This window comes from Elgaria multicarinata, chromosome 19 (genome assembly GCF_023053635.1).
Source record: "Elgaria multicarinata webbii isolate HBS135686 ecotype San Diego chromosome 19, rElgMul1.1.pri, whole genome shotgun sequence".
NCBI classification, from domain to species: domain Eukaryota; kingdom Metazoa; phylum Chordata; class Lepidosauria; order Squamata; family Anguidae; genus Elgaria; species Elgaria multicarinata.
The window spans coordinates 749,366-766,569 of NC_086189.1; the positions used below are offsets into that span (position 1 = coordinate 749,366).

General features: G+C 51.3%; 1 protein-coding gene across 1 annotated transcript; it reads right to left on the reverse strand.

Annotated features, from left to right (window-relative positions):
- Nucleotides 1-679: 679 nt before the first annotated feature.
- Nucleotides 680-16,098, reverse strand: LOC134411229 (spatacsin-like). The gene is made up of 12 exons (XM_063144943.1): nt 16,026-16,098; nt 15,432-15,570; nt 15,173-15,350; nt 13,885-13,993; nt 6,581-6,718; nt 5,887-6,017; nt 5,148-5,255; nt 4,470-4,644; nt 4,391-4,415; nt 2,425-2,632; nt 1,116-1,267; nt 680-872 (listed from the first exon to the last, which is right to left on the reverse strand). Exons 1-12 carry the CDS (start codon nt 16,096-16,098, stop codon nt 680-682), a joined length of 1,629 nt encoding a protein of 542 aa, XP_063001013.1.
- Between the last annotated feature and the right edge of the window lie 1,106 nt (nt 16,099-17,204).

The window sequence follows — 17,204 nt, forward strand, 5'->3', positions numbered from 1 at the left end:
GGCAGCTGGGCTCCCACTTACACACATTTTCTGCGGATTGGAGCTGTGCTGAGATAAGCCAACCACAGATATGCAAAAGCAGAACGAGAACAGCAACAAGAAAGGCCACACCTCTGACTTTGTTATAGCAATTTAATTTAACACGCTTGAGAGCTACAGCCGTTAAATAAAACAGAATTACATGATATCTTTCTGTTGTATCTCCTTGGGAAAAGTGTTATTTCAATTCCCTTGTATCTGAGATGAATTGCTGGGGGAATTTCACGGTTGGCAAATAAGGGCTGAAGGGTGCGCATGTGTAAATGTTGCATGCGCACTGGACTTCAACACTGCGCTGGCCAGAGACAACCTGAATCTGGCGTTGACATTTGGCCAGTGTGTTACTTGCTCTTGGCTTAACAGTAGTTTTAACCACCATACAGTAAAAGGAATTTAAAATGATTTGGGAGAAATGTAACTTTGAGACAGAGGAGTCACGAAGCAATACGATCAGTAAAATTTAACTGAGCTCTACAACAGGATTGTAGCCTCTGTCTTTTAAGACTCCGCTGTTCCGTTCATAACCCGAATAATAAATTTAGTAATAAAGTTTAATGACACAAAAGTTAGACCTAAAAGCAGTGCAAAGTCCTAAGATCACCTTTGCACCTTTGAGACATTCCTCCACTATCAATGTAGGTCAGAAAGCAAAGAACCATTTTATTATTTCACGTGTATTCTTGCCAATGTGGAAATCCTTCAGAAGCATGTTCACTACGTCGTAGAACTGGTTGTCATAAGCTAGCCTGTAATACACATCGATATCATCACAATAGGTCAACAGCTTCTTCAGGTTTTTTAGAGCCGGTTCATTGCCTGCCCGCTGCTTGAACCTGAAAGAGATGGTCATACTGTTAACAGATGTCCTCACCCCCTCTGCTTCCATCCTACGGCCAGCCTCTCCATTAGTTCAACCTAGTGCCGGAAGAATGAGATCTACCCCCTTTCAGTGCGTACTCTAAAGGACTTGAAGACATGAAGCCAGTATCCCAATGATACAGAAAACCTGATTTGGGAGAAGTCTCCCCACTGGAGAATTGGGCTTCAAATGGTTCACTTGGTTGCAGAGGACTTACTCCTGGGCCATTTCCTCAAAGGTGCTCGCCTTGAGCAGGCCACGCTGCTTGCACTCCTCCAGGTAGCTGAAGTCCTCCTTTACAATCACTTGCTGATACAGGACTTCAGCCCAGTCCGGAACGAAGTCATAGGCCTCAGCCACGACTGCCGCCTAGCGAGAGATTGGGGGCGTTACTAGACGAGGCCTTAGCGCGCCTTCTGTCCCGGCTTCCCTGCTGTGCGTCCAGATGACGCACAGGGGAATCCGCAGACAGGCCGCGCTGAGGCCTGGTCTTACCCGCCATAAGCGAAGTCGCTTATGGCGCGCCTTTTCCCCAGCTCCGGCCTCAGGCCGGAGCTGGGGAAAGTGTGGAGAGTTCCGCGGCTTTTCGCGGCTCCTCGCTTACTCGCGAGGAGCCGCGAAAAGCCACGGACCTGGCACGATGCGCTGTGCCCATCGTGCCAGGAGGTGGGTGATCCGGGGGGGGGGGAAGATGGCAGAGGGCGACGAAGGAGATGGTGGGGGGGGCGGAGGGCGACGAAGGAGATGGTGGGGGGGCGGAGGGCGACGAAGGAGATGGTGGGGGGGGGCGGAGGGCGACGAAGGAGATGGTGGGGGGGGCGGAGGGCGACGAAGGAGATGGTGGGGGGGGCGGAGGGCGACGAAGGAGATGGTGGGGGGGGCGGAGGGCGACGAAGGAGATGGTGGGGGGGCGGAGGGCGACGAAGGAGATGGTGGGGGGGCGGAGGGCGACGAAGGAGATGGTGGGGGGGGGCGGAGGGCGACGAAGGAGACGGCGAGGGGGGCGGATGGGGGGGATTAAATTAAAAAAAAACCCTTACCTTCTCCGGCGGCTTCGGGCCCCACATGGCCCCTTTAAAAAAAAAAAAACATGGCCGACGCTGCAGGGCTTCCGTCGTCCCTGCGGGTCGGCCGTCTAGGAGGCTGGGCGGCGCGCGTTAAAGTTTGCACGCCGTCGCCCCGCCTCCCTGCCGGCTTATCCCGGCAGGTCTAGCAAGGCCCTGGGAGTGGGGAGGGAAGAGATTCCAGTTGGAGCAGGAGCAGGAGCATGCTAGGAGCTGCACGCTGCCCCCTGCCAACAAAAGGACTCTGCCCCCTAAGGCTCTCTGTCCATCGTACTGAGATCCTGACTGCATGTCACATTCACAGCATGAAAAGGAGCCAGGCTCTCAGAAAGAACAAGGCAAGTGTCTGGGCCCACAACAGGACCGAGCTCCAATCAAGCTCTTGCAAGGAAAAATACTCAAGATCCAACAAAAGCTGTGAGCTGCTCCCGATGGTGAAAGCTCTCCTGTCCTCTTCGTCACCGGGTAGAACCTGGGCAGGGACATGGCGCATTCCAGCAGGCTCTTCTGGCTCAGGTTGATCAGCTTGGTTTTGGGGTTGGTGTTCAGGAAGTGGAGCTGCAGCGTAATGAGCTTTGTCAGCCTCTTGCAGCGCAAGGACTGACGCACACAGAAGTCCTCAAAGAGGAAGGATGAAGAGAAAGGAGTCAGGGAAGCAAGGAGGAAGCAGCTGCAGTCACTGCACCTAACTGCAACAGGACAGCCTTGGTTTGGGTCCAGGCGACCTGCGGGGTCACCTTCACCTGTACAATCCACCTCGCACACTCAGGTTCTCTGGGAAGAATTTCCATCAGCGAGCCAAAATTAGGCTGACATGTATTACCCAGAGGACCTCTTCTGCTTCTCCCAGACGGTGGCATGGCCTGCCGGAGGAGATTCGTCAACTTAACAGTCTTTTAGCATTTAAGAAAGCTATAAAGACGGATCTCAGGCATATCCAGTGGAGTCTTAGGATGTTTTTAGGATGTTTTAACAGTGTATACTATGTCTTTAATCAGTATTTTATACTTACTGTCGTTCCCCACCTTGATCCAAACGGAGAGGCAGGTAAGAGATAAAATTATCATTATTCCCAACCTGTTGCGCTCCAGATCTTTGGACTAACTGTCACCAGCCCCAGCCAGCCTGGGCAATGGTCAGAAATGGTCAGTGGGAGCTGTAGTCCAAACCATCTGGACAGCACCAGGTTGGGAAGGCTGCAACAGGGCAACTGGATACATACTGGACACCAGGTTTGGATTTGCATGGGCAGAGCAGACTGTGATTTGGAGCTGCAAATAGGAGGGTTTTTCCCCACCACCAAAGGTGCAGCATGCGAAGCTGAAAGTAACAACGAGGGCCTGAGCTAGTTCTCCCCTTCAGACACAATGGGAGTTCTTCTGCAAATCCTGGATGGAGGGTCACTGACCTTCACTAATGCTAATGCTTTACCGATAGGAATAGTTCTCTGGCGTAGTGGTCTACCATTGCTCGGCTCCGACGGGCCAATTCTACTGTTACTTTCTACTGTTAGTTTTACCCTACCCTGTGCCTGCTTACCCTACCCTGTACCTGTTTGCATTCTCTTCCCCTCCTTATTGTTTTACTATGATTTTATTAGATTGTAAGCCTATGCGGCAGGGTCTTGCTATTTACTGTTTTACTCTGTACAGCACCATGTACATTGATGGTGCTATATAAATAAATAAATAAATAATAATAATAATAATAATAATAATAATAATGGGTGAGCCCAGGGTGGCTGTGTGCAAAAGGACTAGGCAGAGCGTAAAGCATGAGCGTATGCCCAGAGGTTCTCACACCTCTTCGCATCCTGTGTGGGTAGAAAGGCAGCCACAAGAGTCAGTGTTTATGCTCCAGGTCTCCATGCCTTTGCTTGATGCACCTACTCAGGCACACTGGATTTTCTAGAGTCTAAGTGCTAAGCATATACTTAAAGTGGCAGCAAGGCGGAGCTCCTTCGTAACAGAACGTGCCACACCTAAAGAAGCTCTTGATGAAAGCCCTAACCCTCTTTATCGACGCTGCTGAGAGCTATTCCAAGGTAAAATGGAACACTGAATGGGGCTGGATGAAGGTTTAAAATAGTGATGGGAGCCTGTAGCCCTCAGCTCCCATCAGCCCCAGCCAGCATGGTAATAGATGCTGGGAGTGGTAGTCCAACAGGTTTCAATTTAAAGGTGAGCTGTGAAGTGTTTGCTCCATGTGTTCTGTGGTGTGATAGTTCTTGCATCAGATACGTGAAAAGGGCTGTGTTCTGAAGGCACTCCTCTGGAAAGGAGAGAGCAGGGTGATTGTATGACCACGGTGGGCAGCGATGCCACCTGCTCTGTGTCAGGGGACCTACTCTGTGTCAGGGGACACACGCTCCCCCACCCCCACCCCCACCCCCTCAAACCCACCCCCACGGCACCTCCTCCTCCTCCACCTGAGATCGAACACCTCAGACATCCCACCGTTTCCAGGTCCGGGTGGCTCCCGCCCGGGGCTCCCCGGGACGAGCGGCAATTTACCCCAAGGCTGGGATTCAATGAGCTTCAGCTGGACATTGGCTGCCGCCTCGTGGTTCTCCCCAATCTCCCGGCACATGCTGAAGCAGAGGGCGATCATGTTGTGCTTCTCGCTGTCTCCTGGGCGGCAGCGCTTGATGTAGTCCAGCAGCGCTGTCTTGAGGGTCCCGCTCTGCCAAAGAGGGAGGGGCGGAGAGTGAAGGCAGCGCGTGGCTTGGGACCTGGCCAGCGCCAATCCTCAGGGCAAGTGAGCTCTGGCGCTGAGCAGAGCCCTCCAACAGCAACGCCAGGCCTCACAGTCGCTTGTGAAGGAGCGTAAAGGTGGCAAGAAAAACCTGCCCTTAAGACGGGGGTGGGGCAACTTGTGGTCCTCCAGCAGATATCCAGGTCTCCAAGTCCTGCCGTCCCTCATCACTGGCTCTGCTGGCTAAGGCGGAGGGAGGGGAACTGTAGGCCAAATACACCTGGAGGGCCAGAGGTTGCCCACCCCTGCCTTCAAGGGTGAGGGCATGGGCAAGTGACGGAGAGTTCGGTAGCACGGGGCAACATGTCGTGGGAATGCAGGGACTGGGGCGGTTATTTTGGAAGAGGGAAACAAGCAGAACAAAGGCACTGGAGGTTCTACAATTTGGAACTCTTGGACTGGGAAGGGTGGATTCTGTTGTTTGTACCCACCGGGTGCAACGTCTTTCTCATTAGCACCTCAAAGTGGTGCTTCTCATGCAGCAAGTCAAAGATGTAGGTCATCTCGTGGTACCTGCCGATGCCAGTGAGAAGTCGAACCTTTGGGGAGAGAAAAGAGCTTGAGCTTCAGAACCCACAAAACGTCACCCCACACGTCGCCGTTGGAGCAGTGCTGTGTCATGACAGCCCCACTCTTCCACTTGGGACAGAGTCCCTGCCTGGGGAATGCCACTGCCCAGCCACTTCCCCCATTTCAGTGGGGTTCCAGACACTATGGACACCTCCCAGCTGCAGGCAAGAACTCCCCAGCTGAGAGACTGAGCAACGGAAGAAACGAACGCAAGGCCAGGAGGAAGCAATGGCTGCTCTCTCACCAGACCAGTGGAGAGCCACTCGCTTCCACACACAAGGCCCGACTCCTGGCACTGCTTCTCCCGAGAGACACTGCAGGACGCTTGCTGGCGTAAGTCAACGTGCAGCACAACAGAACAAGACCTGTGTCGGAGCACAGGCCACCCTGCACAGGCGCGGGCAGGCGAGCGTCTGCCTTGCCACGGCCTTCCCTGCTCAGTGAGGGAGACAGCGGAGCTCCGGGAATCAGTGGGAGCCACAACAGCCTGCCGCTCTAAAAGCCCAAAGACCAGGGGGAGGAAGGGGCACCGCAGCCGCTCAACATCCTCCACGGGGTGCTTTTGGGGCTGCCGCCACCGCCGCCGTCTCTACCTCCCACAAGGCCGTATTCTCCGCTGGGTGCTAAGTGTTCGTCCGGGAGCGTTCGGGCAGCTTGGAGAACGCGAATAATCCCTTCCAGATGACACGTGAGGCTGAAGCAATTATGGGCGAGGATCAGGAGCTCTGTAGCTAAGGGAGGGAGGAATGGGGGCTCCCATCAGTAAGCATTTTGCTTAAAACAGAGTTCTTGTGGCCCCAAAGCCAAAGAGCGGGATTTAAGTCCCTGCCTTGTTACTGTCTGCTGAATGGGACCCCCAGCAGCCAACCTCTCAGCTGTGGGAGACCCAGAGACCCAGTTCCCAGGCTTGAGTCATGAAGGTCAGAGATGGAGACCACCGCTTTCCCCTTCTGGGAATGTTCGCACAGTCTCAAAGGGCTCAAGCGGTAAACCTGCACTGCTCCCTAGACACACGTGCAGCCTGGGGAACTGCAGCAGCATGTGAACCGAGGCCTCCACGAATGCAGCTCCTGGCATCGCATTTCCCAGATGTCCACCATGCCAAGAGAGCAAAAGGACAGGACACGAGGTCGCTCCTACAGCACAGTCGTATCTATGTGTACTCGGACATGACGTCCCAGGGACTGCGACGAGATCTGTGGCCAAGTGCGCATGTTTGGGGTAGCCGTCTTAGTCACAAGACCCAAGTCCTCGTAAGTGTGACATTACTGGACGTCCAGAGATAAACACTTACTGCAGGCAAGCTCCCCGTGAGGGACAGATGAAATTTTATCCAATAGCTTCACGCCAACCAGGGTGGGGTCCTGGCACAGTTTGGCCAACTGCAGGAACGCCTCGCTCTCCTCTGCTGGATTTAAGACTTGCTTTTTCCCTGTACAGACAGCAGGCCCAGAATGACATAGCAGCCACAGCACATTCCTCCGCTGAGCACCTGGGCCACGAAGGCAGCCTCTCCTCTCGCAAGTTTAGGAGTTCTGCCCCCATAAGTTGCACGAGCTCTGCCCTTGGCCCAAGAAAGCCATTTAAATGCCACGGCCATGGCAGAAGCAGTGACTTATTATTTTAATTTTTAAAAGTATTTTCATTCTTGTTGTAAGATGCTTTGGGTCTGAGAAAGATGTCCAGTAATAAATAGTTAGATGATGGTGGTGGTGATGATGATGTAAAGAGGGTGGGATGGGGTGCAGGCAGTCACAGTGGATGGCAGCCTGAACGTGAGCTGACAACATAACGCAGCAACTGAGGACACAAGTTAAGTGTCTCTCTGCATAAAGCAGGTAACGTCTCTATGCCACTTTCCAATTCTACTTTGGTTAGAGATGGAAAATAACTAGGGGTGTGCACGGACCCCCCCCCCCACTCCGCTTCTCTTCCAGATCCGCTCCACCCCGCCCCCGCTCCGCCTATGTCTGCTCCGCTCCGCTCCGCTCGGAGCTCCGGATCTGGATCGGAGCTCCGTTTCCCCCCCCCCATAGGCATGCATTAAGATAAAAAAGTATACAACTTTTTTTCTGTTAAAGTTAGAAACCTCAAGTTTGGCACCATGACACCTCATGGAGGTATACACATGCACGCCAAGGCAATCCCATCATCCCCTGATTTTTGGGGAATTTATGAAAACCGGGCACCCCATTCACACCCCTTTCGATAGCTCTGTCAATTTGCACTTTAGAAACCTCAAACTCGCCACCATGAAAGCTTGTCCAGGGATACACATGCATGCCCAGACTCAAGGCAGTCCCATCATCCCCTGATTTTTGGGGAATTTATGAAAACCGGGCACCCCATTCACACCCCTTTCGATAGCTCTGTCAATTTGCACTTTAGAAACCTCAAACTCACCACCATGAAAGCTTGTCCAGGGATACACATGCATTCCCAGACTCAAGGCAGTCCCATCATCCCCTGATTTTTGGGGAATTTATGAAAACCGGGCTCCCCATTCACACCCCTTTCGATAGCTCTGTCAATTTGCACTTTAGAAACCTCAAACTCGCCACCATGATAGCTTGTCCAGGGATACATATGCACACCGAGACTCAAGGCAGTCCCAGCGGCAGAGCCCGGTAAGGGACCAAGGGAGAGGGGGGCCTTACCTGCCTCCGTCGGCGGTCCATCGGCGTCTTCAATTGAGCCCGCGGTTCCACCAGGAAGTCTGGGCCGCGGGCTCAATTGAAGATGCCGACGGACCGCCGACGGAGGCAGGTAAGGGAGAGGAGGGTGGGAGGGGGCTTACCGGGCCCTGCCGCCGTCGCCGCATGGGCTACAGTGGCAGGGCCCGGTAAACCCCACTTAACTTTCCGGCGGAGCTCTGGATTGAGGCAAAGGATCCGCCTTCACCTCGATCCTCTTTGCAACGCTCCGCCGGCCCCGCAATCCTCTTTGCCTCCGCCTTAAGGGCAGGTGAAGCCCCCTGCTCCGCTCCTGCTTCTCCGGTCCGATTAGAAGCAGAGCACATCCCTAGTATGTACGTTTACTGTATGAAGGATTGCTTACTGATGGGAGCCCCCATTCCTCCCTCCCTTAGCTACAGAGCTCCTGATCCTCGCCCATAATTGCTTCAGCCTCACGTGTCATCTGGAAGGGATTATTCGCGTTCTCCAAGCTGCCCGAACGCTCCCGGACGAACACTTAGCACCCAGCGGAGAATACGGCCTTGTGGGAGGTAGAGACGGCGGCGGTGGCGGCAGCCCCAAAAGCACCCCGTGGAGGATGTTGAGCGGCTGCGGTGCCCCTTCCTCCCCCTGGTCTTTGGGCTTTTAGAGCGGCAGGCTGTTGTGGCTCCCACTGATTCCCGGAGCTCCGCTGTCTCCCTCACTGAGCAGGGAAGGCCGTGGCAAGGCAGACGCTCGCCTGCCCGCGCCTGTGCAGGGTGGCCTGTGCTCCGACACAGGTCTTGTTCTGTTGTGCTGCACGTTGACTTACGCCAGCAAGCGTCCTGCAGTGTCTCTCGGGAGAAGCAGTGCCAGGAGTCGGGCCTTGTGTGTGGAAGCGAGTGGCTCTCCACTGGTCTGGTGAGAGAGCAGCCATTGCTTCCTCCTGGCCTTGCGTTCGTTTCTTCCGTTGCTCAGTCTCTCAGCTGGGGAGTTCTTGCCTGCAGCTGGGAGGTGTCCATAGTGTCTGGAACCCCACTGAAATGGGGGAAGTGGCTGGTCAGTGGCATTCCACAGGCAGGGACTCTGTCCCAAGTGGAAGAGTGGGGCTGTCATGACACAGCACTGCTCCAACGGCGACGTGTGGGGTGACGTTTTGTGGGTTCTGAAGCTCAAGCTCTTTTCTCTCCCCAAAGGTTCGACTTCTCACTGGCATCGGCAGGTACCACGAGATGACCTACATCTTTGACTTGCTGCATGAGAAGCACCACTTTGAGGTGCTAATGAGAAAGAAGTTGGACCCGGTGGGTACAAACAACAGGATCCACCCTTCCCAGTCCAAGAGTTCCAAATTGTAGAACCTCCAGTGCCTTTGTTCTGCTTGTTTCCCTCTTCCAAAATAACCGCCCCAGTCCCTGCATTCCCACGACATATTGCCCCATGCTACCAAACTCTCCGTCACTTGCCCATGCCCTCACCCTTGAAGGCAGGGGTGGGCAACCTCTGGCCCTCCAGGTGTATTTGGCCTACAGTTCCCCTCCCTCCGCCTTAGCCAGCAGAGCCAGTGATGAGGGACGGCAGGACTTGGAGACCTGGATATCTGCTGGAGGACCACAAGTTGCCCCACCCCCGTCTTAAGGGCAGGTTTTTCTTGCCACCTTTACTGATCGTATTGCTTCGTGACTCCTCTGTCTCAAAGTTACATTTCTCCCAAATCATTTTAAATTCCTTTTACTGTATGGTGGTTAAAACTACTGTTAAGCCAAGAGCAAGTAACACACTGGCCAAATGTCAACGCCAGATTAAGGTTGTCTCTGGCCAGCGCAGTATTGAAGTCCAGCGCGCATGCAACATTTACACATGCGCACCCTTCAGCCCTTATTTGCCAACCGTGAAATTCCCCCAGCAATTCATCTCAGATACAAGGGAATTGAAATAACACTTTTCCCAAGGAGATACAACAGAAAGATATCATGTAATTCTGTTTTATTTAACGGCTGTAGCTCTCAAGCGTGTTAAATTAAATTGCTATAACAAAGTCAGAGGTTTGGCCTTTCTTGTTGCTGTTCTCGTTCTGCTTTTGCATATCTGTGGTTGGCTTATCTCAGCACAGCTCCAATCCACAGAAAATGTGCGTAAGTGGGAGCCCAGCTGCCCCTGGCATCGCTACATCGCCTCTGAGCTCCATCTTCCTCCCCTGCATAGTTCAGCTGTTTCATGCAAGGCTTTCACAGCAGATCACTCTAGGACCTGCCAAAAATGCCTCTCCAAGGCAGGCTTGCCTCTGGTGCGGATGTGATATTTACTCTGCACATGATCCCACCCCCATCCTGTCCTCTGAGTTTGAGCCAGAATCTGTTGGGAGCTGGAAGCCTCCTACCACTACTAGCACCACAATCAGCAAGAGCGTGGAGAGTGGCACTTCCAGGGATTGGCCCACAATGGTGGAGTTCCAGTCATGTCGTGAGTCGCCAAGGGCTGGGAATGAAGTCTTTGGAGACGTTTCTGAGCTGTCTGCTTGCTTCGGGGGGTGGAGTGGGGTGGGCCACGGAATGAGTCCACCTCTTCAGTTGGTGCTGGGACCTGTGTATGTGTCATCCCGTGAGGGCTGCCTCCAGTGAGATGGCTCATAATTGGAATGGCAATATTCAAAGAACTGGCCTTGAGAAGAGAAAGATGAGGAGGGTTAGATAGCACTTTTCAAGTACCTAAAGCATTGTCACACAAAGGAGGCCAAAACATGTTCTCTGTCATCCAAGTGCGGATTCTGGCTGAATAACAGGGAAATTTCTCTACTGGTTAGAGCAGTCAAAGAATGGAACCAACTGTCTTGGGAGGCAGTGGGCTCCCTATCACTGGAGTAGTCAACCAGAGACTGACCACCATCTGGCAGCGATGCTCTAAGAGGGATTCCTGCACTGGCGCTGAGGAGTGGGTCGAACGCCCTGGCCTAGAAAGCCCCTTCCAGTTCTTTGATGCAGCCTGGGGAATGAACTAGGGCGTGGCAGTGTTGGGCCTCAGTGGAGGGCCCCCAGAGCCACCGCCCCCCCCCCCCAGCCCTCCCTATGTATTCTATTTTTAATTTGACCAATAACAGATGTTCTTTGGGCAGATTACAAACAGAATAAAATATAATGCAGAAAACAAAGGGTGTAGGAATCAATCTTTTTAAAATATATAAAACTAAAATCTAGCCATAAAATCTAAAAACTAAACTCTAAAATGGCTGTGAGAAAAGAAATGTCTTTGCATGGTGCCAAAAAGATAACAATGTAGGTCCCAGGCGAACCCATTCCCCAAATCGGAAGGCCTCTGCCTCACTTGTAGCCTCCCGTCCCGCCTCCTTTGTCAGGGGCATTTTTAGAAATGCCTCCGAAGAGGACTGAAGGGTCTGAGTAGGTACATACGGGAGAACACTTTGCTTTAGAAATGGGGGTGCAGGGGTGCAGCTGGTGTTCAAGCTATGCAATCTGTCTGCATTTAGTTCTGAGTATCAGCTGAATTTAATATTTTTTAAAAATGGTGTATCAAGCATTTGTTTCTTTATCCTAGCAACCATCGAGAGAGTCCTAGATACAACCTGAAACCATCACAGTACTTGATAGAGGCTGATTTTGACTGGCTTCTCCACAGGACCATTTCTGCTCAGGAGAGGTGCTGCCTCTCCACAGGGCCGGTGCTACCATAGAGGCCACTCAGGTGGCCACCTAGAGCCCCAAGCTAAGAGGGGCGCCGGGCCCAGCGCAGCACTCACGCGTGTTGGCTGTGAGCCGGCCTGGCCTGAGGATTCAGTTGGGCCTGGGCGGGCGAGATGGCGCCCTGCGCCCGCCCAGCTGAAGCAAAGCCAGGGACACTGGGGTGGAGGTGGAGGTGGAGTGGCTCCACGTTCAGACTTCCAGAACGCGCCCGGAAGAGAGAGAGAGAGAGAGAGAGAGAGAATGTATGGGTGAATGGGGTGCATGGGGTCTTTGAGTGAATGTGTGTGTTCATGCGTGTGTTTGTTTGGAGTGAGTGATGCTGAGTGCGTGTGTGCGTGTGCGTGTGAGTTGGGGGGGATGATTTGGAGGTGATATTCCTATTAAATAATGCATTTTAGACCCATAGACGTTCCTTTCCAATTTGTTTGCTATAATTGGCATGACGTATTTCTTGCACTTTAAAATCAATGTAGCAGTTTCAAGTTTTGTGCTTCTTATTTTTTCCAGGAAACATATATTCTTAAAAATCAAAGTTGGAATTTTGTGTGTGTGTGTGTGTGTTTGTGTGTGTGAAAGTAGCTCACCTTGCCTAGGGCGCAAAATAGTCTGGCACCGGCCCTGCCTCTCCATGTAAAGAAAAGAAATGGAAAGACCCAGGATAAAACCAGCCAGTGTAGCAGCCCCTCCCTGAAAGAGGGAGCAGAAACAGCAGAACAGTTCTGGGAAGAAATGGTCATGTCGAGAAGCCCTAAAGAAGCCCTGAATTCCACACTAAGTTGTTACTGGAGTTCCTGAATCTTCACCTTTAGTGGGGAGGTGGAAATTCTCTCACAAATCACCTAATACGATGATTCGCATAATGAAACTTTTATGTTTGGTGCCACCACTCAGGCTTAAGATTGAAAACCACTGCGTCCAATATCACTATGCAATACTCTGGATGTCCCCATGCAGTAGACTCACCACTTCCATCCTATCTAGTCCAGCTGGAATTGATAGGAGAGAGAACAGTGGTGCTTAAAGACATCCTAAAGACATCCTGACAACTGAAGGAATACGTCCATTGTGCTAAAAGCAGATTGGGAGGGCTCCTCCCCCAGCCGTTGCCTTCATCCTCCATTGTGAACCTTAAAAGTTCTGTTTGTTTTTCAAGTTAGCTAAGACAATAAAGGTGTGGCAAAGCCTGTCCTTGTCAGTATCTGCTCTTAACTCATAAACCATCGCCAGGGCTAGCCAATTTCCAGTGCACCCCCAGATTGCCTCCCACCTATACTAGTGGTGAGTCTGAATAGACACCCTTTATGGAGGCCAAGAAGACCCTCCCACCCCACCCCACCTGTGCCAATCGGGACCTCTGAAAGGGCCTCTTAAGAGGCCATTTCATATGTCCCGATTGGCACGGGTGGGGGGAGCAGTCATCTTCGAATCCAGGACGCTGGGGTTGGGGGGCGGCTTCAGAACTGCGTGCCTGCCTAGGGCGCAAAATAGATTGGCCCTGGCCCTGGGTACATTAGTGTATGGGATGTAGCAAACTCTGGTACATTAGAGAAACATCCTTATTCTGTTATTGGTTTCTCTTTTGAAAGGGAGATAATGACCTAAATCCAATTGTTACTCCCAACTGGAGTCGACACAGTGAATCAATGGGAACTTGGCAAGTCCATACTTATCTTCGTTCCATTGCTTCAACGAGTCTGCTCATGTGAGGACTAGCAACTGGACTGGTGATCTGACCTATTTCTGTAATAGCCAGAAGTGCAGAATGCAATACTGCAGGACCTAGAGTTCAGCCAACTAGGAATCAGATCTTTTCTAGGAGTGAAAGAGAGAGACGGTATTTTAAAAACTGTAAAAAAACACACACACACACAATGTGTTTTACATTTTGAGATGGTGTCAAAAGGCGTGCCTCAGGTAGTACGAGGTTGAGAACTAGAGCTCCATATGGAACTGTTCAACATCTGCACACAACATAATTATCTCCAGTTAGAAAGATGAAAATGGAAACAGCCTTCACAAAGTTTGAGGGAAGCCTTTAGAACAAGGAGTCGCAGAGCTGACTCAAGTATGCGGGCACCAAATGTGATCTTGAATGGATTAGTGAGCACTAACGGAATCAAAGAAGAGCCACGCTGTTCTAGATTAAAACCAGAATGGGAGATGGTTTAAGACCACCATGAATCTCACCAGGTTTGCATATTCTCCCAATATCCATCACACAGAAAAAATAGAGACATAGCACTTACTTGGGCACGAAATCCTGGTTTGACCGGGCTTGCACAACTTCCTGTAGGCCATCTTTGTCGTGGGATTTAGAAGGGTGCATTCTTTGCAAAGGTTTTGGATGAAGTCTGACTGCAGGGCAAAGGGTCATCTTGTGGTGAGTGGCCGTAGTCAATGCCTTCACGGCAGCTGAATTCGTTCTCTGAAAAAAGACACATGCGATGCAAACTTGAGGCGACTGCCCTGGCAGATTCAGGACTAGCCATTCATGCTTGCCCCATGTCCGAGATAAGCGTGTTCGGTGCCGGCTGAGCGCTTTCAAGGGGATCCCTTTTAGCTGGTAATCTTATAGCGCAGGAAGCCATCTTGGCCATGTGAGTGAACAAAGTGTGCTAACTGGTTGCTGTCCGGGAACAGAGGAGGCTACTATTAACTTCTCAGGGATTATTCCCTTCCCAGCCTTCACGCTGCTCTATGGCCAATCCAGTTGTCTTTCTAAATGACAGACATGCAGAGCTGCCGTGTCATTTTTACTTCACAAACATTCAGGAGTGTCTGTTCATTCTCCTGCTTCTGTCTGGGTACTACAGGGCAATGGCAAACCTGGTTTTCAAAACTGGCCCTGCAGTCTGCCAGCACTTCACACAGTGGGGATACGGAAGCAGAGAACTCACCAGCTGAAGCACACCCAAAGAGGCAAAGCCGGGGGGTGGGCTGTCACGACGCTAGGGGCACTGCTTGTAAGCCCAGAATTACTGTGGACATCAGCCCAAATCCACTAAAACGGCAACCAGCCAATGCTGTCTTTGCCCAACCAGGCACAGAACACCCATGTTTTTGAACAGCATTAACTTCTGGTGGCCGCCTTAGGCAAGCCATTCTTTTCCAGCCACAAATAACCTTCTACCATAAGGGGGAAAGGAACACCGACACCCCCCCACCCCCAATATTATAGGCTTGATATAAGATAATGTGCAAGAGAAGTGCAAGAACTACAAGACAGTATTTTGAGAAGTGAGGCACCTGGACAGAAACAAAAGCTATGACTAATTTTGCAAATCAGAAAAGACCTTTTGGCTATGACTAAGAGAAGACAAAATCCAGCCTATCAAGTTACGATAGTTGCTTGCAGACAGTCTCTGAAGATTGTAGTCAACAAAACGAGCATGTTTTCTAAACCCTGTGGAAGCGATCCTCCCTCCGCACTTTTGGAGTCTGCTTTAAAATCTTGCAGGCCATAAGGAAAAGGAGTAGATGCTAGAGCTTCAGCATGGGAGCTCCTTTGATCTATTCACAAGCAACGGGGTTTACCTTGAATACCAACGAACCAGTTTCGGGCCGGTACTCCAGGAACTGGACACCACATTTTCGACAGTCGGCCTCTAAGGTATTTTCATATTTCAATTTTGCAAGCTGGCTTGGGCTCTTTATCAAGCCACCTGAGGTTTTGTCAGTGGGCCAGTATTCATCCAACGTAATTTCGGCTCGCCTGTTAAAAAAACAGAGGGTTGGAGACCTGGAACGCAAATACACCTGCAATTAAACTTCACGAACGGGAGCTCTGCATTACCGATTTAAACCTTGCCCGAAGGGTGGAGCCAATCTGGCATCTGGGTAGATGACAACGTATTTCCTGCAGATGCCCACAATCTCATCTAGGTTCAAGTTGGTCAGGTTGACTTCGCCTTCGAAGTAGATTGAGCCATAGCCTAGATAGAAGACGATGATTAGCACGGGGTCAGCCCAAACTGGATGGCTGCGACGATACACCAAAATCATCCTGCGCACACAGCTACATGTGTCTTAGAAATGTAGTGTAAGCATGTGCCAGAGGTCAGCCTTGGAGCAAGCAAAGTGATGAAAGAGGAGAGTGCTTCTGAGAACATGCAGAGGGCCTTTTACACCTCAATAAGCACTGGTGCAGCTAGGTAATTTTAGACATTAATTTTAAATTAATGAAGGTGAAGGTAAATTAAGGTGCTGTGGGGTAAATCTTTTGCAACCACTAGGCAAAACTAGAATCATAGAATAGTAGAGTGGAAGGGGCCTATAAAGCCATGGAGTCCAACCCCCTACTCAATGCAGGAGCCCACTTTAAAGCATACAGGAGAACATAAGAACGTAAGAATTGCCAGGCTGGATCAGACCCAGGGTCCATCCTCACCTTTCCGGCCAATGGTGAAATTGGTCACAATGCACTCTCCTTGGTCGCTTGTCATTTGGGCCAGCTCTTCCATGGATGGAATGGTATAGTATCCAATTCGTGTTAAAATGATTCCTGAAAGACCCAAAACCTGGTTGAAGGCCACTCTTTTCAGGAACTTCAAAAACACATGCAGTGATTCAGTGATAGCGCAAATTAACAAAACAGTCAACCACAGAGAACTTCAACATTTTCACACTAAAGAGCGTGAACATGGCTTGAGGAAGAGCTTATGAAGCAAGTGGGGGCACCTTAGGGCTTCTCCACACAGAGGCTTTGCATCCTGCGATTTCTACTGGGCCTTCTGCTTCCGGATTCTTTGCTGGATTGATTGGCCCATTACATGCATTTCCCTCTGCCCTTCCTTCCCCCTCTCCCCGTTAATCTGCGAGAGAAGAAATCTGCCCAGAACAACAAAGACCGAGAAAGCCTGATGCAGCAAAAAGCAGGTCCCCACTATACTCTACTGGCAAGCAGGATGGGATGATTCAGACAAGCACGTTCCATGATGGCCGTCAATCCAAGGGGCCCTTTTCCAGAGCCCTCTGGGCCTTTTGAAAAAGACCTGCGAAGCGCTGAGATCTACACTGTTTGGATCATGAGTCGCCACAACCCGGTTGAGTATTAAGAAAAGCAGGTCAAGGCTGTAAAATTCAGTGAAACCCTCATGAGGTTTATCTATTTAGGGAAAGGCCACTTGAATCAGGACTCTCCGTGTAAAAGGCAGCAGGCAGAGAAAACAGCCCTCCCCGGCTCTCCACCATGGCCAGGTTTTCCAGTCTGGACACGAGAGAAAAGAGCTGGATCACCAGCAATAGGAACGCAACTTCACCTGCTGGATGCACATGATATACATCTTCTCCATCCTCCTCACTGTCATGCTGTAGGGACTCCTCATCACAGAAGGCCTCCTCACTGCCCCCAACTCTACAAGCTTCCGAAGCACAGCGCTCAGCACTCGGAGAATCTCTGCTTTCAAAAGAAAAAGTTTCTAGTCCTTAAGCTGGCTAAGGGTAGACTTGATAGTCTCTGGGCCGTGCCCGGCAAGATCTCAGAAGCCAGAGCAGGGCCTGTGCAGGATTTCTAGTGATAGTGGATTCTTTGCCCCTCTGCGTAACAAGAAGGCTTGCGGAATTCAAG

Bases quoted from the DNA above. Each gene is read 5' to 3' on its own strand.
- LOC134411229 (XM_063144943.1), bottom strand. From the start codon at position 16,098: ATGGAAGAGCTGGCCCAAATGACAAGCGACCAAGGAGAGTGCATTGTG. The intron at 4,645-5,147 runs GTGGGTACAAAC...CCTCTTTGGCAG, and splicing joins TGAGAAAGACGTTGCACCCG to AGCGGGACCCTCAAGACAGC. The intron at 4,416-4,469 runs TGCCGCTCGTCC...CTGGAAACGGTG, and splicing joins ATCCCAGCCTTGGGGTAAAT to GGATGTCTGAGGTGTTCGAT.